This window comes from Borostomias antarcticus (genome assembly GCF_949987555.1).
Source record: "Borostomias antarcticus genome assembly, chromosome: 3".
In the NCBI taxonomy this organism is placed as follows: Eukaryota; Metazoa; Chordata; class Actinopteri; order Stomiiformes; family Stomiidae; genus Borostomias; species Borostomias antarcticus.
In genome coordinates, this window is record NC_140236.1 from 15127022 (window position 1) to 15153510 (window position 26489).

At 45.7% G+C, this 26489-nt stretch overlaps 2 protein-coding genes across 3 annotated transcripts in view; both read left to right on the top strand.

The window, feature by feature from the left end:
• The window catches only part of myt1a (myelin transcription factor 1a), a gene marked incomplete at both ends in the record, with an annotated part of 14260 nt that extends 180 nt beyond the window's left edge, over nt 1–14080 (top strand). Inside the window, 23 exons of the mRNA XM_084436057.1 lie at nt 4062–4153; nt 4917–4971; nt 5132–5162; nt 5291–5356; nt 5546–5775; nt 5905–6185; nt 6255–6981; nt 7221–7340; nt 7463–7553; nt 7952–8074; nt 8394–8608; nt 8781–8989; nt 9821–10036; nt 10154–10308; nt 10652–10714; nt 11065–11133; nt 11566–11628; nt 11833–11916; nt 12023–12244; nt 12851–12942; nt 13168–13271; nt 13422–13565; nt 13937–14080. Coding sequence (XP_084292183.1) covers nt 4062–4153; nt 4917–4971; nt 5132–5162; nt 5291–5356; nt 5546–5775; nt 5905–6185; nt 6255–6981; nt 7221–7340; nt 7463–7553; nt 7952–8074; nt 8394–8608; nt 8781–8989; nt 9821–10036; nt 10154–10308; nt 10652–10714; nt 11065–11133; nt 11566–11628; nt 11833–11916; nt 12023–12244; nt 12851–12942; nt 13168–13271; nt 13422–13565; nt 13937–14080 — 3596 coding nt within the window. The remainder of the gene's footprint in view (nt 1–4061; nt 4154–4916; nt 4972–5131; nt 5163–5290; nt 5357–5545; nt 5776–5904; nt 6186–6254; nt 6982–7220; nt 7341–7462; nt 7554–7951; nt 8075–8393; nt 8609–8780; nt 8990–9820; nt 10037–10153; nt 10309–10651; nt 10715–11064; nt 11134–11565; nt 11629–11832; nt 11917–12022; nt 12245–12850; nt 12943–13167; nt 13272–13421; nt 13566–13936) is intronic.
• Nucleotides 14081–15504: 1424 nt separating this feature from the next.
• pcmtd2a (protein-L-isoaspartate (D-aspartate) O-methyltransferase domain containing 2a) lies at nt 15505–25839 on the top strand. Of its 2 annotated transcripts, none has more exons than XM_084461761.1 (6): nt 15505–15614; nt 21077–21390; nt 21800–21902; nt 22311–22482; nt 23371–23494; nt 23777–25839. In XM_084461761.1, exons 2-6 carry the CDS (start codon nt 21084–21086, stop codon nt 24220–24222), a joined length of 1152 nt encoding a protein of 383 aa, XP_084317887.1. In that variant the 5' UTR covers nt 15505–15614; nt 21077–21083; the 3' UTR covers nt 24223–25839. The 2 variants fall into 2 exon arrangements, with proteins under 2 accessions (XP_084317887.1, XP_084317888.1); XM_084461762.1 differs by having other exon boundaries at nt 15510–15614; nt 21072–21390.
• The last annotated feature ends 650 nt before the right edge of the window (nt 25840–26489 follow it).

Here is a 26489-nt window from a genome sequence, read left to right on the forward strand (position 1 = left end):
AGACCTCTGTCTACGTTGTGAAGTTTTAAAGAGGTTCAATAGCATTTTTATATGTAGCGACATTTTTTCTTTTGTAAACTGGATGTGGGCTATGATGAGATTTTTTAGAAAATCACTTTTAGCACTTCGCCAAGCAACAACCGAGCAGCATAGCCTACTCTACGTTTCTGGGGGAAATGTTTGCCTGCTGAAATAGTTTTTGTCATGGATGGCTTTGGTTTTCCTATTATGCCATACAATGGCATTAGCTTGCGAGTGGCTCCTGTCAAGGTTATTGCACTAGGCTACGGAAACAGTTTCGATTTGCATTAGGTTGGTAAACCGATAGGTACATAATAGTCTACAATGGTTTTATCAACTAGGTTATTGCGAACATTATTCAGACAGAATGTAGCCTGTTTATGTGTGCTTGAGTGGCAAATTTTCTGATAGGCTTATTGTTGCCTAGCGCTCAGTTGATTAAAACTTGGCTTGTAGGCCACACCTCTGAAATAAATGTTTAAAACAGAAGACAAAAACAGGAAGAAACAAACTTGTGCCTATAACCTATTGACCGTCTGAACCCACTACCCGGCCAGACAGTTTTTTAGACAAAGGAAAGTTTTGTCCCCTAGAGGATTAGCGGCTCTTAACTCTGTATAGACAGGCTGCAGGCGTACTAAAAAGTTTGGTGTGAGCGGGCCGGGGCGGGGGCGTCTGTCAGATAGGCCCATCTGTTTTCGGAGGGTCGAGTGCCCCGTCTCAGCCGCAGCCATGTAATATTTATATAGCCCTTAGCTCGTCACAGCAGATCCCGGCGCTAATTGTATTCCAGGCTACAGGGCTGTCCATCTGCACTCGGGCTTTAAGAAGTGACTGAGACGAAAAAAAACCGACCCCAGCTGGTAACCGAAGAAGAGTTAGACTCTTTAAATATGCAAAACTCTATCTAAGTTTCTTACTATTTTACAGTGCCACATTTTGTAGTGTTCTTTCTTTGGACCATAAGACATAGACTGTAGGTTTACATAATTAATAATTCAAGCACGTTAAGTGCACTAGGCCTATTGCAGGCCTATTTTGTTTGTGGATGAGCAGTGGTAGGCTATTCATAGGTTTGCAATAGCCTATCAGCTCGATTATGGTGTCAACTGAATGGTCAAATCATAATATAGCCTATAGTAGGCTATGTCTGCATAGCCCTTATTGTCTTGCCTGTAGTAAAATGAGAAACAGTCAAGCTATTCAGAGACATAGTCTACGAGCATATGCTAGGCTAGCCTAGGCTATTCTTGTTGTCTAGATAAAGCCGTGTGCAGCCATCAAAACGACTTTCATCTCAGAGCAAAGAGCAAGCATAGGCCTACTGTAAAATAGCTTTGGATATCCACTGGATTATAGACATGGCGGATTACTGCATCTTGTATTGTTGCGCAAGAGAAACTAGATCCCCTGGATGCTAAATGTGTTTATTAAAACAATAGAAACCGTTAGCGTATAGATGTTTAGCCTACATTTAGTTTGCAACCATATTTTTTGGGTGGCTACCAACCACAATAGGAGGCAGAAACAAAACGAACAGAACGAAATAATAACGATTTCCTCAGAAGCCGGCTTGTGTTATGGTCTCTGATTGAGAAATGAACGCGACCCTACTGATCAAAATTCATGCTGTCAAGAAAGTGCTACTGTCCATGGTACTGAAACTATAGCGTAATTCGTGCGCTAGATTGGCGCTGTCCCGGGTACTGAAATAGCCTTCTCAATGCCCTCTCGCGGAGTGCACCCAGGTTCTTCGATGATGCTGACTTTGATGGAGAGGGTCTCTATCAAATATAATAATGTTTGATATAGTCGATGAATAATATAAAAAATGACAAGTATTAAGCTGCCAGAAGCCCTGCCCCTCTTATCTAGTGGGGTTTCTTTGGTGATGTCACAGCAATGGGGGAGGGGTGAACAATGGTCCATGAGCGAAAGGTAAGGCAATATTTCTCGCTGACAAAGGCAGATAATATTTAGCTGTGGATTCCGAACAGACTGTTTAATTTTTGAATTATTTGCAATGTTTATTTTGTAAAGTGAAGACGTGTCCGAAAAGCTCTCATCTGCGGATTATGCTTGACGTTTGAAACGTTCAGTGGAGGAGGTAGAGTACGGTAACATTGTGGACGTAGGGTGTTCAACGCTGAGTATAAGTTAGTGCAAAAGGGAGCAGGAGGCCCATCTCACTTGAGAACGAAGCTACCAGAGGTATTTCATTATGGTTTGATTTTGTGTATTTCTGCTGTAGGTACACTGTTTCATGAGCAGTCAGATGAGGTTTACGGTTACAATCGGATTGTTTTAGCTGCCTTTTGGCAAGAATAATGGACGGTGTCCTAATTCTTAAAGAAGCAGTCGCAGTTTATTTCTATCAAACGACCGTGTAGCCATAGCCTATTCCAACATAGGCAGTAACCTCTTTTATATTTCATGTAGGCCTACGGGTATGGGCCCGAGCGCGTCTCCTACACAACGACGATCAAATATCAAGCGATTGGCTTAGTGTCTCTGGTTTTAATGACTATGCCCGTGAGTTTAATCAAATACTTATGTATTATTGGAAAATAACTTAAACCTTGCTCATCTTAAAGATGCACTTTAAATTCGAGAAAAATCGTTGCTGTTGAGAAGTTGGTTAGCTAGGCTACCCTATGATGGCTTTGTAGTATTTTGGGATGTCACTTATCTAGGGTATTTTACCCCCCCCCCCCCCCCCCAACACAATTTAAGCACTAACTAACCACCCGATTTATGATAGGCTATACATCGTTTTGTTTTTAAAACAATTAGCCTATCATATTATAACAAACCTATAATTTAATCACAAGCATCTTGTCTTGTCTCTTAGGCCTATATGTTTTCTGTTTATCTGTCTATCTCATTGGCTACATGATGCCTATTGTTATTATATTCGCTCGATGAACAGGCAAAGTAGCCATGCAAAAACAGTAGGCCTAATAGCCTAATGCCTACTGTTCACTTATTAGATCTGCCCCTCAAGCCCGGGCTCGCGAGGGGTCGTGTGTAAAGTCACTGCTGTGACCCGAAAGTGTGTTGGTGGGAAACGAAGGCCTACTCGCCCTCAACTATCATTAGTCTCTCCCCTAGGGCTAGGTGCGCTCAAAGTGATATTAAAACAAGCTTAACACGGCATAACAGCAACCCTATGCAAGCCCGTCGTGTATACTCGAAAGGTGTGGTGTCAAAGCAAGGTTTGCTAATAGCATTTTTGTGTTTTTTTGTGTGTTTTGTGGCTTATCTAAACAAAACTCTCCTTTTATGCCACACAATTCAGTGTACAGTATGCGTCATGCTGCCATGCGATGCCACGCATTGTTAGTCTATTAGCTTTAAGCTATGTGAGCTAAAACATGATGCTGATTCGGTCATACATCCGTTCCAATGCAAGCACAATTCAACTGATCTTTAACGACAAGACAGAGCGAGGATTAGACCCATGGGTCTTGAAATAATGTCGCCATGAATTAGACAATTGCAACATGTTCAATCTGTAGACGCCAGTTTTACATAGCGTGTTATTATAGCCTAGCCTGCCGATTCTGCAGCTTTGTCAACAAAAAACGAGTGCACTGTAGTCTACATGTGCTGTTCCATGCACTGTATTTCTCCAGGGGAATCCACCCACATTTATTGTGTTAAAGAAGCACAGAGGCACCAGGTGTCCTCATGATGCAAGGATGTAGTGAGAGAGAGGGAGCAGTACTGATACAGCTGGGTCCAATCAAATGAAGGGAAATAAACACGTTCTGTCATGGTAGCTGTTCCACTCATCACACATTTGAAATTGTATCACATTCACCTAAATTCAACAACATCGTTTACAGTTGCTCGAAAAGTAGAAATGAATGTTATAACGTTGCTGTATTAATAATGTTGCTGTAATAATGACATTGGCCGGGTTTCTCCTTCTTCTTTCTTAACTCCCATACAAAGGGTTGCTTAAGAAGGGTTCCTTAAGAAGGTTCTTTATCGGGAATCGCGGCCAATATCCTATATCTATCTCTCTTGTCCAATAGAAAATGAGTTCAGAGGTCAGCTGCTGAGTCAGAGGTGGACGAGAGGGGACCGAATCAGCAGCTGGGAGACCAAGAGGAGCCTTCGAATCAAAGTGAGACATGTGTGTAAGAAAGAGAGAGAGAGAGAACGCAGTGACTGTTCCCATTTCACACAAAGCTTCTCTAATTACCCTTCCTTGGGAGCTCTTATGTATCCCAAACGAAGTTATTTTGGATAATGGATCTTTCCTCTGAGTAGACTGCACTGCAGTTGATAAGGGATGTGATTTTGTAATCTGATCTTGTTTTTAGCAATACCCCACACCCTCTGGTGCAGCAGCAGTGTTATATGTAAATAGGGGCTAAGGACAAGCAGAAGCTGGAGTCCCTGGTCCCCGTGGGCCATTTCAAGCGGATGGTGCAGAATGTAGATGTTTCTAACCTACCCGTTGCCCACTTCATAGTCTGTCTCCATTCTTTCAGCATTCTTTTGTATTGTTATGGGGACTTGTTTCAGGCCTGTGGATTTCATGTGTGTAATCAATCACAACTTTTGCACTTTTGCAAAAGAGACCAAGGTCTCAAAGGCTTGTCCCCGTTTAAATGAAGGTTAAATAAAACGATCTGTGGGTGTTTAGGAAAATAAACTAAATCTGGAGATTGGAAAAGGGAGACAGAGAAGACTGCCTGCTCCATGTCTGCAGAATAAATCTAGTGAAGTGATACAAAAATCAAATTGAAAAAACACAAAGCATGTCAAACTGTGTTTACGTGGGTGCATGAAAGCATTCATGTTATTGCATATACATGTTGTATTTATGTGCAGGTCATGTCATGTAAAGCATCTCAACCCTCTCAATACTGTCCGTGTTTCAGATGAGTCAGGACGTCGCAGAAACACGGACACGGACCCGCTCCAAAGGCATCAGAGGTGACCACACACACACACACACACACACACACACACACACACACACACACACACACACACACACACACACACACACACACACACACACACTTCAGTAGGACATTGAGGGTGAAGTTATTTATGTGGCTAATAAGGTTTTATCGCTCATTTCTCTGCGCAGTGCCCTTGGAACTAGTGGGACAAGAGTTGAGGTGAGAGGACTTTGTGTTCCAGCTATAAACCACGTTCAGAACATGTATGTTTACATTTGGAATGAAGAAACCAAGAGAACTAGTAGAAAGCAAAGAAACTAATGTTTCCTCCTTCTGTTTCTGCTGAGCAGCTGCCCGACCCCAGGCTGTGATGGCTCAGGACACGTCAGTGGGAGATACTCTCGACACAGAAGGTTCGTTACAGCAGTAACGACGCTACGAAAAATATCAAACTTTCAGCTGGTGCCAGGCAGCTCTTCCCTCACAATACAGTGTATTTGTTCTGGATTACTTGTCACACACAAATCATGGGATGAACAGTATATGTTAGTCATGCTTATATAAACGCCGCGTCATGTAATTGGCTTCTCTTGTTCCGACAGCGTACTGGGATGTCCAATTGTGAAGAAGCGAAAGCTCCAGGAGGCGGAAGCAGAGGAGAATCTGCCCTCGCCCAAGAAGAGGGCCCTGAAGCTGGCCATGGACGACGGCTTCAGTGCCGACAGCGACGCCAGCAGCGAGGCGGAGCAGAAGGAGGGGGAAGACTCGGGGTCGGAGGAGGTCAAAGAGAAAGACAAGAACAAAACGGTGAATCAGCGAGATTCTGCAAAAGGTGAGTCACGAAAGGGACACCCGGGAAACGACAAAGAACCGGAAATAATATCGGTGCAAGGTCCTCGTCTTTCTCGAAAGCGGCTCTGAAATTAACCTGGTCCCTTCAAATCTTGACTTTGGTGTACAGCAGACTACTCGCCGGCGGCGCCCGAGGACACAGACATCTCAGAAGCCCCTCCCACCAGCGCGGCCACACCGGAGGCTGGGGGTCCGGAGGAGGACGCTGAAGACCCAGCGGCTTCAGCTCCTCCTCCCAACACAGAAACACAGACTGAAACAGGGAAAGGCAAACACAAAGAGGAGGTCAAAGTCCGAACAGAAGTACTGGCTACTGAGGAGGAGGTGGAAGAGGAGGAGGAGGAGGAGGAGAAGACGGCAGAGGAGAACAGGACGGCAGAGCGGTCTGAAGTAGACGCTGAAATAGGGAGTGTGGTGGTTGAGGAGGAGAAGCAGGAGGAAGAGGAGGAGGAGGTAGGAGAGGAGAAGGAGGAGGAGGTAGTGGAGGCCAGGCAGCGTGTGGCCCAGGAGAAGTCTGATCACCCGTACTCTAGCGGAGACTACAACACACATCTGGCCAAAGAGGACTTGGAGAATAACAAAAGGGAAGACGAGGAGGAGGAGGAGGAAGAGGAGGAGGAGGAGGGGGAAGAGAGGGAGCCTGAAGACCAGGTGGAGCTTGCTGTCCATCCTGTCTCAAGCCCCCCTGCTCAAGGATCAGACGCAGAGGTGCCACACGGGGATATTAGGTTGACCCCCCCCATGGCTGAGGAGGAGGAGGAGGACGAAGACGACGAGGACGAGGGGGCAGAAAGGGAAGCCGGCGAGGTGAGGGAGGATGATCCGGAATCCCGCAAAGCGTCCCCGACCGTGGTCATCGAGGTCCAATCAGAGGAGGACGATGACGACGAGGAGGACGAGGAGGGGGCCGAGGAGGGGGCCGAGGAAGAGGAGGAGGAGGAAGAAGAGGAGGAGGAAGAAGAAGACCGTCTGTCCGAGGGCTCGGGGGTGACGGACGACTCGGAGAACTGGGATATGACGCGGGGGAACCTGGGCCTGCTGGAGCAAGCCATCGCCCTGAAGGCCGAGCAGGTCCGGGGGCCTCCGGAGGTGGAGGAGGAGGAGGAGCCACAGTCCCCCGAGCTCCAGCACGCCTCCGGCCAAGGCCCGGATGCCACACGCAGCCGAGGAGGCCACTACGGCAAAGGTAGGCCTGCCTTGAAGGAAGGTATTTTTATGGAATGTGCCTCGTAGCCTAGTCATTTGGGAAAAGCGATAGCTGAATGAATAATGTTATTATTAAGTCGCAGTGTGGATGTAAATATCGGACTATACGTAACCCCAAAATAGGACCATAAGCCCTCATGAAGATCATGCGTTGCACACGGCCAATACTTACGTGAAGTCCTGCTCATACTGACTTCACATTTCAAAACTCCGCCACAGACAAGAAGGAGGTGAAGTGCCCCACCCCAGGGTGTGATGGGACTGGTCACGTGACCGGACTGTACCCCCACCATCGCAGTCTCTCCGGGTGCCCTCACAAAGACCGGATCCCGCCTGAGAGTGAGTACTAAATAAATACTTAAGAAGTTCTAACCAAATATTTAAATGACCAACACACATCCCACGTCTGAACAGTATATACAAGTAAAGCTTTTCTCTCTTTCCTCTTTCTCTCTCTGCAGTTCTGGCCATGCATGAGAACGTGTTGAAGTGTCCAACTCCTGGGTGCACAGGGCAGGGTCATGTCAACAGCAATCGCAACACACACCGCAGGTACATATCGCAAAATTCACACACACACAGACACACGCACGCACACGCATGCACACACACACACACACACACACACACACACACATACACACACACACACACACACACACACACACACCACAGGTACATATCGCAAAACTCTCTCACACACACACACCACAGGTACATATCGCAAAACTCTCCCTCCCACACACACACACACACACACACACACACACACACACACACACACACACACACACACACACACACACACACACAAACACACACACACTGTAGGTACATCATAAAACTCTACAATTTAATTTCTGTAAGTCTATAATCCCATCAACCTCATGTCATGTATTCATTGGAGACGTTGCAAAACTTTTCTTTTTTCTTTCCCCCTCCCCTTCCAGTCTGTCAGGCTGTCCGATCGCAGCAGCAGATAAGCTCTCCAAGGGCCACGAGAAACAGGTCTATCCTCAGTCTTCAGTCAGCGAGCCCTCTGCCGGGAGCCCCCACTCAGACAGGGTGCTCAGGTGAGCTCTCTCCCTTTCTTTTCTTCCTAGTCAACTACTTGTTTGCCCTATCCTCCTCTTCTGCCACTCTCTCCTCTGTTCTCCTCTCCTCCTCTCCTGCCACTCTCTCCTCTGTTCTCCTCTCCTCCTCTCCTGACACTCTCTCCTCTGTTCTCCTATCCTCCTATCCTGCCACTCTCTCCTCTGTTCTCCTCTCCTTCTCTCCTCTTGTATAATGGTATAATGTCCCACTTATGACCTAATCATTCTTTATTATGGCCAAACCTTCACTGCCTATGAGGTCTTTACTCAGGTGTTTTTCTGATCCTCTGTCTCTCAGGCCCATGTGTTTTGTGAAGCAGCTTGAGATCCCTCAGTATGGCAGCTACAGACCCAACATGGTGCCGGCCACGCCTCGCGCCAACCTGGCCAAAGAGCTGGAGAAGTACTCCAAGGTGTCCTTCGACTATGCAAGCTTTGACGTCCAGGTGTTTGGCAAGCGCATGCTTGTTCCAAAGATGCCCACCAGCGAAACCTCACCCAAAGCCTTCAAATGTAAGAGAAGGATACTTGTTCTCAGACATTTTCATCAAGGATTCTAGATAAATATTGTGTCATTATTAACTAGAGAAATAAGTCGGTTTCGTCAAAAAATCTGGCATATTTTAGCTTATGCGATGCAAAGGAAATTGGTGTTTACCTTGACCCGATGGTTCTGGCCCCACAGCCAAACCATTCCCTAAGGCCTCGTCTCCAAGCCACAGCCTGTCCGGAGGGTACGCCAAGAGCAGCTCCTCCTCCTCCTCCAGCGGCTACGATTACACCCACGACGCGGAGGCGGCTCACATGGCGGCTACGGCCATCCTGAACCTGTCCACGCGCTGCTGGGAAAGACCCGAGAACCTCAGCACCAAGAGAGAGGACCCAGCCAGCAAGGTAGGTCCACTCAGAACCTCACCGACAGCCCGGTCCAGCAGCAGGGCCTCCTCCCTCTAGATTAACTGTTCTGACCGGACAGATGCTCTTAATTGTGCGGATCCAAAGGTTATGTCCTCTGTAGTCTGGAGTCAAGCGCCACAAAATATGGGCACAGGGGCAGGGCATTAACTTTCAAATCCAGCTGCCTTCGAACAGCCAATCATGAAGACCAAACAGCCTCCACACACAGCCCACTATCTGTGCGGGCCAATCATCTCCCCGCACAGAATCCAAGTGTGTTTCCATTGGTGTCCACGAATATCATAGTTCATTCCCAATAGTTCTCACCGCAGCGAGAGCTTCTGGGAACTCAGATGATGTCCTTTGTAGTCTCGCGTAGCCAGACCCATCTCCACACTTCATTTACGCTGTCCCAGCACTGAAGAAAGGTCTGGCTGGACTCATTACCATTCAGGAATAGGGGGGGGGACACACACACTGTGTTTCTTTAAAACAATCACATTCAAATAACCGGCGAAGTGGTTGCTAAGTTATTGCAGCGTCATGCTGGGTTGTAGTTGTAGTCTGATTGGCCGACCACATGAATCGAGTGCCACTGATTGGACAGTAATAAAATGAACGACAAGGCCTATCCCCAAAACCTACATCTGCTGAGTCTGATTATGTCCTCTGAGACCCCGAGTTATCGGAAACAGGTATTAACAAATCGATGGTTGGTGCTAGGTACAAGAATTGAAGAGCACTGATCTGAAAACAAAAAGGCTTCACTGCCCAGTATAAACAACATTTCACAAATACTGTATGATAACATGTCTCTTTGCTTCTCAGGAGACGGATATTGAAGTGGATGAGAACGGGACGTTGGACCTGAGTATGAAAAAGCCTGTGAAGAAGGGGGGGGTTCAGTCACCATCCTCCTCCTCCTCTTCCTCTCAGCATCTGGGAGGCGGAGCCTCCTCTCAGGGCCAAAACCAGGCAGAGTGGGATGGGCCTCTGGACTTCACCAAGCCGAGTGGCCCTAAGGAGGAGGAGGAGCAAGACGAGGTAACCACAGTTCAACCACAGTTCAACCACAGTAACCAAAAAACACCTGAAAGACAAATCGCCAGTCAGTAAAGTTGAGCTATGATCAGTGCTAACGTGCCTGCGTATGGTCACCAGATGGAGTATGCGGCTCATTCCTACACCTCGTCTGACTGCGAGGAGGACGACGTCAATCAGGAGAACGTGGAAGACAGGAAGTACCCGGGAGAGGTCACCACCTCCAGCTTCAAGGTCAAATTCCAGCCCAAAGACTGCAAAAAAGAGGTTTTACTGTAAGTCTGCCCCCCGAGAAACACCATTACTCAAGAGCTAGGTAGAGGGAAAAGTCGCACACATCTTTCAGATCAGGTGCTGGATTATAAGTATAATAACATGAAAATGAGAAAAGAACCTGCACACTGTACTGTAGCTCCCATATAGTAGATTTATTCTGTGACGTTTCAAGACAAAATCTCTTCCTCAGACGTCATGAGGAAGAGCTTTGGCTCGAAAACGTCCCACAATTATTCAAGAACTACAAATCATGAGCAGTTGATGTGTAATTTAATGTTTGGTTATAGATCAAATGAGTATAGACACGTCCCGGTTCTCATCTAGTCTCTCTGTTTACACTAGGTGTCCCACCCCAGGCTGTGATGGCAGCGGGCATATCACCGGAAACTACGCGTCTCACCGGAGGTGAGTCCAAACATCGCTTTGTTTGCGGATGATTGCATCTCACGGGTTTACTGCTTCACAGACGTCTCAGTGATGCATGCGTCAAACTGCCACCTGAATTTACATTTCCTGAACAGTGAATAATTACCACTGCTTTCTGTTCACTCTAATGCTAAAATGAATCCTGGAAATGCCCCACTTGTAGTTGGCTATTCTAGCCCACCCTGTCCCTGATTCTGCCTTAACTAAGACCTCTGCAACCCCTTCCTCTTTGCTCTCTTCTATATCTTACCTTAACCTACCTTCCCACTTGTCTTTCTCTCCCTCTCTACATCTCTCTCTCTCTCTCTCTGATGGTCCAAATCCTGCAGTCTGTCAGGCTGCCCTCTTGCTGATAAGTCTCTTCGGACCCTCATGGCCGCCCACACTGCTGAGCTGAAGTATGTCTGTGCTAATGTTCTTTTTTTCCCTACTAAATTTTACATGACATACTAACTTGGAATGTTGTCTCTTACTACTACTGATGTAGCTGCTCCCTTCTGGGACCTCAGCTGCTCTCTTCTGAGTTGTGTAACTGTCTCTGTTTACCCCGTCCTGGAACAACCCCTGTCCTACATCCTTGACAGTAATCTCAAAGGATTAGATAGATACGCACAATTATATATAGATATTTTTATAACAACAATCTTATCTTTACAGTTGTGATGGGCAATATTAAGTGAAGAATATTCAAGACTCGTGTACACTAGAAGTAGTGACGTGTATATCTCACATAATAATGGTTATATATGCAGCCCTTTGCTGTGATTTGCAATTCATACCGTAGCTAGGTAGTCATGACATGTTCTGAGCTTTGCCTTGCTGTCCATCAGGTGTCCAACCCCAGGGTGTGACGGATCCGGACACATCACTGGAAACTATGCCTCTCACAGAAGGTATGCACAGATTCAACACTTTTCTTCATATTCATTTTTTTTGTATCTCCAATATTGCTCTGGGGCTTGTCAGGTAGTCTAGTAGCATTCATGCCTTGCACAAGGTATATCACCCTGGGCGATTGTGACTGTTCCTGGACTATCGTCAACCTGTCTGTCCACCTCTCAGCTAGCGTTATATTTCCGATCGTCTCTGTCTGACAGTCTCTCTGGATGCCCTCGTGCCAAGAAGGGAGGGGTGAAGTTAACGCCCACCAAGGATGATAAGGAAGACTCTGAGCTGTTGAGGTTGGTTTCTCTGAGATTACGTTAGCTAACGACGCGAGGTGCTGTAAAAAATAACCCGACTAATAGGACATACAGTTCCGCTAACGCGTATAACCGTCTTCAGCAGATGCCCAGTACCCGGCTGTGACAGCCTGGGTCACATCAGCGGAAAGTACGCCACCCACCGCAGTGCCTATGGGTGCCCTCTGGCCGCGCGGCGCCAGAAGGAGGGGCTTCTCAACGGCTCGCCGTTCTCCTGGAAGGCCTTTAAGACAGAGGGGCCCACGTGCCCCACCCCCGGGTGCGACGGCTCTGGTCACGCCAACGGAAGCTTCCTCACACACCGCAGGTACAGTAGAGCGCAACTAACTCACTTAGACGCCTTGTATGGCTTTTTTGCGTGCCTTGTGAAGTAGCGTCCTGTTTTAATGGTACAGCGCCAGCCTGAAGAACCGAGACCCATGGAATAGACAATATAGTCATATTGGGTATTTATTAGATTTTTATAAATACTAAGGATCTCTACTATACTGTGTATTCCGTGTGTGCTTCTTCAACTATATCTCCCTACCGGCCCCCCATGACTATTCTCAAACCAGGAGTTGTGCGCTCTTTGTACACTCGACAGCAGCAGCCTGACTTCTCTCTTCCTCCTCTCTCTCTCTCTCTCCTCTCTCTCTCTCCTCTCTCTCCCTCCTCTCTCTCTCTCCTCTCTCCCCCCTCTCTCTCTCTCCTCTCTCTCCCCCCTCTCTCTCTCCTCTCTCCCCCTCTCTCTCTCCCCTCTCTCTCTCCTCTCTCCCTCTCTCTCCCGTCTCTCCCTCCTCTCTCTCTCTCCCTCCTCTCTCTCTCTCCTCTCTCTCCCTCCTCTCTCTCCCCTCTCTCTCTCCCCTCTCTCTCTAATCTCTCTCCCCCCTCTCTCTAATCTCTCTCTCTCTCCCCTCTCTCTCTCCCTCAGTCTCTCAGGTTGTCCCAGAGCATCGGCAAATAAGAAGAGAACCAGGTTCCCAGGAGACGAGTACATCACTGCTAAATTCAGGGCCAGTGACGGTAAGCCTGCCATGGACAAATTTCATTTTTCATTCAGGCTGTTTCACGACATAGATCACGCTTAATCATAGCTAAAAGTAATTTTCAGTTTGTGTTCTTGATTGAAAGAGGTTTTTGTCCATAGTGGTTTAGGACAGTTTACACAAACACGAGTGGCCCGACAATTTACCCCAAACCCAAACAAGTGATGAAATAGTGGTGATGACTCCTTCCTTATTTCCTCAGTTCTGGACAATGATGAGGATATCAAGCAGCTGAACCAGGAAATCAGTGAGCTCAGCGAGTCCAACTCAGAGATGGAAGCAGACATGATGAACCTGCGCACCCAGGTTAGCTTTACACGCTGGAAATAACTGAGAGACTCTTGGGTTCTCGTTTAAGGGGCCACATGGTCAGGAAACACTTAGCAATAGCTTTCAGACTGGCTTGTAACTCACTACAAGGCCTTTTGATAACGGATTTGTGCTGCTTTGCTCCAGATCTCGTCCATGGAGAAGAACCTGAAGAGTATGGAGGAGGAGAACAAGCAGATTGAGGAGAGGAACGAGGCCCTCTTGGTGGAACTCTCTGGCCTGAGCCAGGCTCTCATCCGCAGCCTGTCCAACATCCGCCTGCCACACATGGTGAGTTACATACACACAAAGACATCATCCACAGTCACTTGTTCAAACACTCTCATTCTTTCTTTCTTTCTTTCACACACACACACACACACACACACACACACACACACACACACACACACACACACTAGCTCTTTCTCTCTTTGCAGATAGTGTTTACATATCTGTAGCTTTGCACAAACGTGTACATCCTTGCACTCCCTTAAGCATTCATTAAATTACAAACAATGTAGTACAAATGTGTAGTGTATTAAATACACAGGCCAGCCTCTCACTCACACACCTATGGAGACAGGATCAATACATTCACATTGTTTACTGTACCATCACATCTCTGGCTAACCTCTTCCTCATTGTCACTCCCACTTCAGCAGCAACCAATCACAGAGCAGAACTTTGATACCTATGTGGACACCCTGACCCATATGTTCTCTAACAAAGATTGCTACCAGAACCCAGAGAACCGGGCCCTACTAGAATCCATCAACCAGGCCGTGAAAGGCATTGAGGTGTGATCTTTGAAAGTAGAGTTGAAAAATAGAAGACGTGGACGAGGAGCATTGAAAGCAGAGAATGAGGAGACAGGGGGACATGGTCATATTCATCCCTTTTTAAATGCGCTTTTTGGAGAACATAATTTGTTATTCTCTTTTTTACCGTCTTTCTTTTTTGCTTTGAAGCAAATATGCTGTCTGTTTGCTCCCTGCCGTCTTTGCATGTTGTTTTATCAGGATAAATGGACGGACTTACGTATGAATAAGTATGGATGTGTTAAGTGTCTAAGATTGAACTGGAGTAAGCGTGTGTTGGTGTGAGGGAGTCGTTTGATTGGTCAATATGGAATAACCATCTCCCTGCTATAATGGAACAGAACAGCCTTTGAATGCAGTATGTCGACTCCGGCTCCATGCCAACACCTCATGCTCTTAGGTAGTGTATGTACTGTTTCTCAATCCCACTGAGTAATGTTGATAGTATTTATGACCATAGATGTTGCACTTTCAGGACTAGTTTGTAGTTTCATGTTGTGTAACTATTTGAGTCTCAGAACTGTCTGTTTAATATATTATTTATGAATGCCCTTGTATTACTTTTGCTTATTTATTCAGCATCTATTTATTGATTTTTTTTAACAAAACAAAATGCTACTTAAGGCGTTTGTAAGCAGTGACAGAGAGGATGGATTTTTCCTCAGCATAGCCGAAAAAGAGGAAATATTTTAAAATATCAACTATAAATTGTTTTATATCTTATTTATTTGAAATACTGGGATCTTTTAAGTGCAAATATTTTGTAACCAAGTTTTGATAATTTTTTAAAAGATTTTGCTTTTGTTTATATTATTTCTTTTTATTTCCACAAAAAGTATTTTGAGACACCTGCAATGAACTGGAAAACATGTGATGTACGGTATTTAATATTTATTAGGTAATGAAGAACAAAGTGAATGGAGATGTTGGTGTATATTTATTTTGTATTGTCTTTGTGTTAATAATGGACGTGTATGGATTCGTCTTTACCCACATGTTGCTATTGAAATAAAGGAAAACCCAGCAGCAGTTTGGAGCAGGAACTTCTTTCATTATGGTATGGGTAGTAGATCTTGTAGGATTTAGACCAAACTTGTCTAAACTGCTCGAAAGCCTACGATGACACCTGTCGGCCAAATGTTGATGAGGGTCCTATTGAGTTAGAGAAATATTCTCTGGATTTATAAAGTGGCCGATATTCCAGAGATTCTGCGTAATTTAAAACAGTTTAAATAAAGTTCCACAAGTTGCAATACCAGTGTCGTCTCATTAGACTAAAAACTTTGATCACCGTAGAGAACATCTCGGCCAGTCTGATGGGAGCTCAGGAGAGGAGGATCGCACATTTTGGTGTGTTTGTGTGCATGACGTCAGACTGTCAGCTGGTCAATGTTTACATCCAGAATTTAGGTGACTGTATTGAATGCTTTATGGAGTAATACTTCGAACGACCGAGGACTTTCAGCATCATTTGGCGAAACAGACAACTGAGAAACGTCGATAAAAAGCCACTTGCACGGTAGGTCTACATCGATAAGCAACATTTTGAGTTTCTTTGTTTGCTGCGGATATAGAAGTCGTTTTGTCATCCTCGCGCACTGCGCTCTTTTAGACGGTAAATCAGCAGAGACGAAGGTGAACGTGTTGTTTACGCGACTCGTATTATTGCTACGGCTGCCTGGCACATTTCCCCACCTTGACAAAAGTGAATAGGCGGCTAGGCCTGCCATCGATGAAACGATGCACGCATTAGATTGTCATGTAGACAACGACATGCAGTCGCAGTTTTGGAACCGCTGGGCAAACTTGGCCTAAAACATTCAACATCTTTGTTATTTAGTGGCGCAGCTGCATTTTGTGTGCACGTTGATTGGTAGGAGTATGACTCTCTCTCTCTTCTACCATTGGGGGAAGTTCATTGCAGTGGCTGCCACCGCTGGGCTTCTCATAGCCTACATTATTAGAACGACGGAAACTAGTCTGTGTCACGGATTTGTGTTTTATTTGGTCAGACAAATTAAACATAGGAACACCGTCACACATCAGATCCAGTCATAACACAATGAATAAATGTGAATCTCCTGTCTCCATTCAATCGTTTAATATGGTATCACCAGTAGGTGATATAGGCCTCAAAGGGGTAGACAAAGTGTTTCATTTAGGTTAGTAGACAAATGTGCGTTTCTTAGTATATATCATCAGATGAGCAAACTCTATTTCGAGGTTTCTCTCAGTAAAGAAAACACGCAAAAAGATTTCTAAACTTAAATAAAACGTGTAAACTTGTTAATCTCATTCATGTAACAGCAGAGATAGTGATGTACTGTAACATACATTGTCATTTTTGAACATGTATATATCCCTGAAGTGTGTATAGCCTAGTGGCCCATACGGCAGGACCCTACTGCATCTCCCTATTCCTTAGTGTGAGGCAGCTTGACGTACAAGTACACCCCCATAGTCGTCACCCCCATAGTCGTTGGTGTAACTCGGCCGGGAATCGAACCCCAAAACTCAGGGCAGACACTCTAACCACAAGGCCACTAAGCTGGTCAAACTGGTCCAAATCAGAAGTGAGTGAAGCTATAAAGTATATCATCAAATCAAACCAAACTTTATTTATATAACCCATTTCATACACAGAGGCAACACAACACGCTTTACAGAGAGAAAAGGAGGGGGGAGTGATGTACAGAGATCCTTCCCCTAATTTTCCAGGGGAAGCAAAAAAAAAAAACAGTTCACCCATGTGGGCCAATACAGGTGAACTAAAAATTCTTCCCTGACATCTCACTGAGACGATCAAGCAAGCTCCTGTTAAATGTTAAAGTCTATTGACTAGGAACATGTACAGAGCACTAAATATGGGCTAAATACTTCATAATAAGAGACATGACTATCAGTAGAGTAGAGAAATGTTGCCTACATGCTAGGCCATTATCTATCCCAGTAATCCAGTAGATGTGTGTAGAGAACATCAGGGACAGGGACTGATGGAGCATTTGGAGGGCTTGGAGAGAACCTGGTCTGGAGGTGCTGGATATGAAGGAATGTCCTGCTTCAGTCTCACTGGTGACCTCTCCCTCTTCCACGCTGCCAGACAGACCTTGTCTGAAGCGCTACTCAACTTGTCTAAAGCGCTGCTGCTGACGCGTCCTTCTCTGGGAGGATGTCTAGGGTCCGTGAATGCATGTCCTTAGAAAAGGTACGTTCAAGGATCCCAATAACAATGGGGGTGGACATTTACTGAGGCGTCAGACAAGGCTTCTGACAGCTAGGGGTGCATGAGGTCAGCCAGGGAGGCTGGAGGACGAGACTCAACACCCAGGCTGTCATAGTCACGTCAAAACCCCCCCACCCCCAAACAGACAGACAGAAGAGCTGGCAGCTAGATGCTCATACACACACACACACACACACACACACACACACACACACACACACACACACACACACACAGTGGCAGACTTTGCTGTTTGAAGGGCAGGGGCGAAAAAGAAAAAAAGGGCCCCTACTGCACGACATGGAGCCCTATCAGCGCGCAACAAGCTATGATGCATCATGTATGGTGAAATAATCTTCATCCTTGATTAATATTAACATTATGTAGGCTAGGCAATCCAGATTAAAGGTAAAACCAGATGGAGAAACTTCAAAATGTTAGCTAGACCCATCGGCCCTTGCAAAAATGCAGAATATATTTGCTAATGGCCATACAATGTGTTTTGAATGTAAGCAGTTTTTTTTTTCCTATTTGTCGGCACCCCTATACTGCCGTCATGGCACCCAATTTGGGAAAGCCTACCCTGGTAAGTCTGGGGAGACTGCGGGCACTGCAGCTCATTTTTCAATTTGTCAAGTTTAGACGATTGTAAAGGCACCTTATAGGGCGCTGCATCACGTGTTCTCCACTAGAAGGGCACTCATCAAGACACATGATTGTATTTTCTTGCTTCAGAAGGCACAACATCATAATCATAATTGCATGAAGGGATGCAGAGGGCACTCGATACTTTCCCCCCCATTTTTTCTGCCTCTCACTTGGAAGGGCATCTAAGGTCGCATTCACATCTAAAGGTCCATTTTCTGATTCGAATGAATGCGAGGATTATATCACTGATGATGTGGTGGCCTTCATTCTGATATAAACCACTTCTTGTGAGGTTGGGGTAGGTAGCATTAGTTCAACTCGTCCATAAATCCATAAGGAAAATTAAGGACAAAATCCAAGGTGAGAGGAGGTCAAAGAAAAATTTATTTATTTATCTTCAAAAGGTAGACAGAAATATGAAACTATCCCCACGCATGTGAACACAAAAGCCCCTTAACAAGGTTGAAAAACTGTTGGCTTTCTAGCCCCTTCCCTCCCTTGCTCCTAAATGCCACACCCTAATATACACCTGGCATTCCCAACAAATTGCCTGCCACTCCCTACTAGTCTACACATCAGAGGCCCCTAACGTCAGGTCAACATAAAAGTCCTAAAAAAAAACATTCCAAAACAAAGGGCTCCTACAGATGATGTGTCCAAGTAAATCTCTAGATGTACAGTGTGTATTTAACCAGGGTCAGTCTGGCTGGGCCAGTGACCTCCAGGAACAGGCTGGATGGCCACCATGAGATAGAGTGGCGACAGCTGGAGAGAGCAGACAGCTGGAGAGAGCAGACAGCTGGAGAGAGCAGACAGCTCGGAATGACTGCAGCCGGGGCAGAAAGGGCCAGTAACCCAACCCGCATCTTCCGAGAAGAAGAACCCAAACCAGCTACGAAAAGTCCCAGAGAAACATACCCCCAGGGGAGCCCGAGAGAGGGGGGGGGGGGGGAATGAGCACCCCGAATGGACAGACCAACAGGTAACGACCAATGCATAAATTATGATGAATTCGACGTGTATGTGGCAAGATCTGCAAAAACCCACGGGGCCTGAAGATCCACTAGGCCAAGATGAAGTGTTTGGTCAGGGTGCAGCTGGAACAACGCACAGGGAGCAACCTTGGTGAGACGCAGAAGGAGCCATGCCAGGAGTCACTCCACAGCACGCCGAACTTCCCAGTTCTAGAAGCCCGAGGACCGCTCACTTCACAACATCGAACGAGGGTTAACTGGCCTCCAGCCAGCATGGGGAATGAGTGTCACAATTTAATGAAGATGTAGACAGCATCCTGGAAGCAACCATGAAGGGAGGAGAAGACAGGAAACTCCACTCTCTGGCAACTGTGATTATCAGCATCGCCACTGAAAGGTTCGGTGGAGAGAAGAGTGTTACCAAGAACCAGTACACCAAAAACCAGAGGGCAGAGAAGATCACTTAAAACTGTGACCTCTGAAAAAGTTTTTAGATGGCTCTGGATCAGGAGGGACAAGCCGTGGTCTAATGCTGCTTGGACACAGACTGGGAACTGATCACTCTCGGTCGGGTCGCCAGGGTGAGGGGGCCTGAAGTTGAAAGACCTGAAACCCCCAATGACCCTTGGTACTATCACTGATGATGTGTCCAAGTGCATCACTAAATGCATGTACCTACCATGTTTCAATTTTCCAACGGGTCTGGTTTGCGTTCATAAAGGCCAATACTCAAACGCTCCAGAAATTTTGTAAACAAAAGCCATCTGGTCGGAAGTGCTGTTCGATTATTGGCCAAACAATTGGTGGGTAAAAAGACAACCAATTTGTGCAATTTCTTCCTGTATATCATAGCCTACAGTACGGTAGCCCACATCATGGAGCACTGTCAGGTTATTTTTGCTGTTTATGGCGCTATTTTTGTGGAAAAATTCCATGCCCGTGAAGGCATAATTTGAGCGCACAAAGAGATGTTTTTCAAACGCATGCAAATAATAATTAATTCTGAGTAAAGGAAAGTGTAGGCTATATTGTACTCCAGTGTTTCCATTAGGAATTTTTTCAGGGGGGAGGTAGGCCCCCCGAAACTACTAGTGTTGTCACGGGCTTGTCATGGATACATGATGTCAACAGTGTCGTCATAGAGGCGCACAGTAAGGCGTTTTTTATCGGTGCATATTTCACTGAGCTGAAATGAAACAAGTACACATAACTTAGGTAAATAAATAAACAATATTACCAATATTTATTTACAAAAAATAAAAACATATAACTAGAAAAAAATACATTTCCTGCAGAAAATGTGTGTGAATGCTGAACAGCTGAAAAGAAATTGCAAAAATGGTAACTAACCTATTATAGCTAATGTTAGCTTACAATGTATGTTACATTTTTTATGTAGCTACAGCAACAGAAAATATTTTAATTTCATCACCTCACTTCCAGTCAGAAAATGGCAGCTAGCCGTGATGCAAATTTTCGCTATGTTCCATTGACTTATGCTAAGCATATTAGCAATCTAAAAGTCCACTATTTTTGGCCTTTTAGGTCTTTCAGGAGGGGCGGGAGGTCCCGTTAGGGCAATGGTAGGGGAATCACTGTACTCAATAAAAGTTTATTAGCATATCTGCTAAAGTCCATATATACACACACAATGGCTGTGATCACGCCACTGTGTTCCTTGGTCTGCGCAAATAATTACGTTTGAGCAAAGGAAAGTGCACCGGAGTACGATTCCGGTGTTCAGACTTTCCAAACGAGCCACACCAAGGGGTTTTGTTCAGTTCAACCAGACTAAGCAAGGTTGGTGTGAACGCTGCCTGGCATAAAACTCTCGACCTAACGAATGGAGCAATACCAAGCAAGTCCTGCTCGCACACATGGGCTCGCAGAGCCACAAAATGCATTAATGGGCAGAGGTCTGTTATTTCTAAGCACCAATGTTTTTGAATATATTATAATAATGCTGTTAATTGAGTGCTTATCCGTTTAAGTATGTATGTGGTTTCAATGTTGTGGCTGAAAGTTTATAAATACAGTTGATTAAAGTTTGGTAATTTTTTTTGTTTTGGCTCTCATGCAAAGTTTGTCAAATGCCACTTATGACCACCAGCACTCTCTATTTCTCTGCCAGTGCAGTGAAAGGATGGGAGGGGCTGTGAGCGCGGGGGAGGACAACGACGAGTTGATTGACAACTTGAAGGAGGCTCAGTACATACGCTCGGAGTTGGTGGAGCGAGCGTTCAGGGCCATCGACCGAGCCGACTACTACCTGGAGGAGTTCAGGGACAGCGCCTACAAGGACCTGGCCTGGCGACACGGCAACATCCACCTCTCCGCGCCCTGTATCTACTCTGAGGTGATGGAGGCCCTGGACCTGCAGCCCGGACTGTCCTTCCTCAACCTGGGCAGCGGCACAGGCTACCTCAGCACCATGGTGGGCCTCATCCTCGGTGAGTTTTACCTCAGCACCATGGTGGGCCTCACCCTGGGTGAGTTTTACCTCAGTACCATGGTGGGCCTCATCCTCTGTGAGTTTTGCCTCAGATCTCACACAAGCCTTTTCAGTAGTTTGACAAGTTAAATAGGCCTGAATAAGACCGTTAGCCAGTCTAAACATGTTGGCTTTTTAATGACTCGGCCTCTATCCTTCCTCTGTGACTTTTCTTTCTGGAGTGCCTGGATCATCTCATGGTTTGTCAAACTATTCGGTTCCCCCGATTTCGAAGAGCACCCAATACTTTTTTGATTCTCATTGGACAATATAGAGCAACCAGTGTTTTCCTATCGTGCCTTTCCAGTGCTTAGCATTGAAGGAGATGACAGGCTAGCATCTCACCTGCTTCCTCCTGCCAAATGCAGGTCCGTTCGGAGTAAACCACGGGGTTGAGTTGCACACGGACGTCATCGACTACGCGTATCAGAAACTGGAGCTCTTCATCAAGACCAGTGACAGCTTTGACAGGTACTGCACACCCTGAAGAATGTTCTGGAGGCAGAGGGAGAAGGAGATTAAGCTTTTAATAATACATGCAACCCCGAACACATAGACAGAATGCCTGTGTATGTACTCATTCAGAAACACATCAGCTTCCGCAGCACGTGTGCACATGCATACAGTACCTATTACAATGTTTGGTTTTGATTTTTGTTATTGTCGTAGTGTACTATGTTGTTACAAGTACAGTGTACTTGTTATGTTTGGCATATGTCTGTGTATAATTTGTTGTCTCTCTTGCTGAAGAGATTTGTTTTTTTAGGGCATTATTTTATCAACATAATTACCCTGTTAGTCAATTCACACAGTTATGAGCTACCAACCTCACTAAGAAGTGTTTTTTGTTGTATGTTGTTCCTGTGTGTGTGTGTTCAGATTCGAGTTCTGCGAGCCTTGCTTCGTGGCAGGGAACTGTCTGGAGATCGCCCTGGACAGTCGTCAGTATGACAGGGTGTACTGTGGAGCCGGGGTTCAGAGAGAGCACGAGGACTACATGAAGAACCTGCTGAAAGTGGGAGGAGTCCTGGTCCTGCCTCTGGAGGAGAAGGTCACACCAGCACACCTACTTTACTCATTATTATATTCAGTGGTGGAAAGGCCAGATTTCACTGGGAGAACAATACTTGGATGGGGAGGTGGGCCCCGGACGGCAAACATGGACCCCACCCTGTGTCTCTGCGCCTCCTTTTGAACCAGGGGGGGGGGGCACTGAAATGCTAGGGGGGTTAGGGGGCATGCCCCTCCTGATTTGATTTTACATTTTTAAATAAAGCACTTAAGTGCTCACTTAAGATGACTTTTGAGAACAAAGTGAAATATATTTTTAGAAAAAGTTAGAAAAAGTGGACACAACCCAGTTCCCTCCCAACTCTCTCCTGGAACCGGGTTCCCCCCATTTCCACCACTGATTATATTCTAGGCCTGGACTTAGAAACTAATGAGAAAAATGTGCCCATTTAACTGCATATACACATACAATCCGGACGTTTGAGATCATTTAACTTCCGTAGTTTGACGTATTTCCGAAGCAAACAAGCTATGGGGGTGGGACATGCGTTAAGAGGAATTTGATTGGAACATTGACAAGTGGACGGGTTTTAAGAACTTTAGACAGATTCGATAGAAGGATAGCGTTGATTGATGGGTGGATGTTGTGAGATTATTGGCCTAAAATCTAAGGTACCTGTTGTCGTCATTGCACGTGACCTACCGTTTTCCAGGAAGTAAGAAATTATATACAGTACTTTGATATAAGATTACAACAAAAGTAGAATTTTTTAATTTTTTTGGCATACATCGTTGAATAGGTGAACACTATGACCAATTATGTGAACCAAAATGGGACAGAATGCTTTTTTCATTTCAGTGCGACTTTAGCACACATACAGTATAATCCTACATTTGAACTATAAATCTTACTTGGCTTTCTTTCCAGTTGACCAAGATCACACGCACTGGTTACAACAGCTGGGAGAACAAAAAGATCATTGCGGTGTCTTTTGCGCCCCTGGTGCTGCCCAAACACAGAGACAACAGTAAACCTAGAGCAGTACCTCTACGTAAGTACTGCTATACTTCTAATATGATCAGGGCAATAACCATGACATGTTACTACAGACGTGCACTTTAATGAAAGGTCCAGGGCTGGTTCCAGTACCTGTCATTGAACCAGCTATCAGTATGGTGACGGAGTGGGTGGTTAGCAAAACTAAGCTAAGATGACCATATTCGTTCTCTACGTTTGTGGATGTGCCTCGTCGTTGTGTGTGCATGTGCAAGGGGATAGATCGCCGTTTTATTCTGTCGATAACGGACCTCAATCTTGTTATGCGCCTCCTCAGCGGCCATGTTTGAGGTGCGGACTCTGCAGGACTTGGCTCGCATCTCCATCCGCCACACCCTGAAGAAGACGGCGGTGCGCGTAGGGGCAGGGCCTCTGCCCAGGAGTAAGGCGGCTGGCGGCGGCGGGGAGAGGCTCCAGCGGAGGCGGGCCCAACAGCGCGGCTCCGCCTTGCTCTCCAACCGATACGTCTTCATGAGCCGGCTGATGCCCGAGCCCCTGGACGACAACAACAACTTCTCAGACAGCGAAGAGGAGAACGAGGAGGAGGACTGCAGGGCCGTGGTAGAGCCCGAGGAAGAAGAGGCGCTAGATCAGGAGGAGGAGAGAGGGGAGGACGGGGTCCTCCTGACTGAGGCTCCGGTTAACCAGCTGAGAGAGAGGATCTTGGGCCTACCTCTGCCCGAGCCTCTAAAGATGTACCTGTTGCATTACAGAGAGAAGTGAGGCAGGGGTGCAGGCTGTCCCCTTACTTTCCTCGCCATGCGCCCTCTTTGGATTTGTTTCGGGTAATGCATATGAAATACAGTAATGGTTCTAGCGAGTGGTTAATTGAGGTTTCAACCGTATACAACTACTAGGCAGTTCTCTCTGGTTTTGGTGGGTGAAGGATGTGGGCTAGAGTCAGAGAGCACCTTGGATTAGCCCAGTCCCTGTGACTGACCACCCCCAGCTCAACACACCCCCAACCCTGTGACTGACCACCCCCAGCTCAACACACCCCCAACCCTGTGACTGACCACCCCCAGCAGTCCAGCTCAACACAACCCCAACCCTGTGACTGACCACCCCCAGCAGTCCAGCTCAATACAACCCCAACCCTGTGACTGACCACCCCCAGCACAGTCCAGCTCCACACACCCCCAACCCTGTGACTGACCACCCCCAGCACAGTCCAGCTCAACACACCCCCAACCCTGTGACTGACCACCCCCAGCACAGTCCAGCTCAACACAACCCCAACCCTGTAACTGACCACCCCCAGCACAGTCCAGCTCAACACACCCCCAACCCCCAGCACAGCCCAGCTCAACACACCCCCAACCCTCAGCGAACACGGGAGTCCCTTCATCTCGACTTCCTCTTAGATTTTGTGAATCTGAATTTCTCTTCTATGAACTTTAAAGTTTGACTGCAAAATCAATTCGGTCTATTAGTTGAAGTGGACTTACCTCAAGTCCGAGTAGTGTGTGAATACGTTCTTTCTTCGTGCTCATGTCTTCTCTTTCATGTCTATCCTGAATGTGGTGATAGAAGGGCTATCAAGTCTGTCTAGGAGGAAACAAGAAAACCAATGTTTTTACACATTAAATACTTGCTCACACAGTATAACAATTACATCATTATGTAACATCACTTCATTGTTGACTTCAGAAAAAAAGGATCAAAATGGCCCCTAGGCTACAGGCTTTAGTCCTGGAACCAAAAGTCATGACGAAGGGAAGCCCAAAAAGCTGTTTCTTTCTTGACCGCTGAAAGGTATGTTTGTATGATTGATTATGCATCGATGATAAATTGTAAGCACTTGTTTTGCACTCATGGGTTTATTGTATATATATTTTCTCCTGAAGACACAGATCACATTTAAAACCCCAAAAGTAAGCACTGTACTTTTAAAACTCCTCTATTGAAACTGCCACCCTTACTTTGCCAAGCCCTTATACCCAAGTGCTTCTTGTAGATAAGAAAATGTATGCAAAAGTATTATCTGGCCGTGTTTTTAATGTAATGTTCATGATAGCTAATGGAAAGAACAAAACTCCTAACACTAATCTTTCCAACTCTCAGATATTTAAATCTGGGGATGGGCCTTCGATCGTGCGTCAGGAAACTCTCACAGCCCTTCACTTATGTTACAGCCTTATTCCAAATCATGTCCAATCAATTGCATTTATCACAGGTGGACTCTAACCAACTAATCATTAATCTAATCACTGCCAAAGGTGCCTCAAGAAAGTACTGAGTAAAGGGTGTGAATACTTATGCATTTTGAAAAGAAAAAAAAAAGAAGAAATCACTCATTATGGGGTATTGTGTAGATTTATGAGAAAAAAATAATTTAATCCATTTTGGAATACGTCTGTGACATAAAATGTAGAAAGAGTGAAGGGGTGTGAGTACTTTCCGGACGCACTGTATAGTATGATGTCTCACATTAATAATTCAATGTTGCACCCATTCGATTATGCATTTATTTATGCGGTCTTGTTGGAGCTCCTTCTCCAGCAAAAGTACAATTATGCTGAACTTGTGGTTTTGGGCAAGTAGAAATGTCTGTGAGGGACTTGGCGTTGTCCTAGTAGTTGATGTCTTGTTGAGGTATTTTTTCGTGTTTCAGTGCCAACACTGGACAGGTCCAAGTCTTCTTTCATTTGATGTTCAGCTCTACAATGTGTTGATTTGTGCAAATGTAATGATGTATTTAGAATAAAAAATCTATGTGATTAAAGACACCATTTTGTGGGGGGGGGGGGGGTTAAGATTTGCCTCGACTAGGGTCGATAAATTGAACCGAGAATGGCAATACATCAGGGGGTGAAAACAGGGCAGAAATAACCAGTAATATTTACATGTAACATTGATAGAAAGGGGTACACTGGATTAATGAGGTAGGAATTATGACATTTATTTTTGGTAATGTAATAATTTAATGCAACTCGAAATACACTAATCGCTCACTACTACTATTGATATCCAAAACGAACGCCATTGCT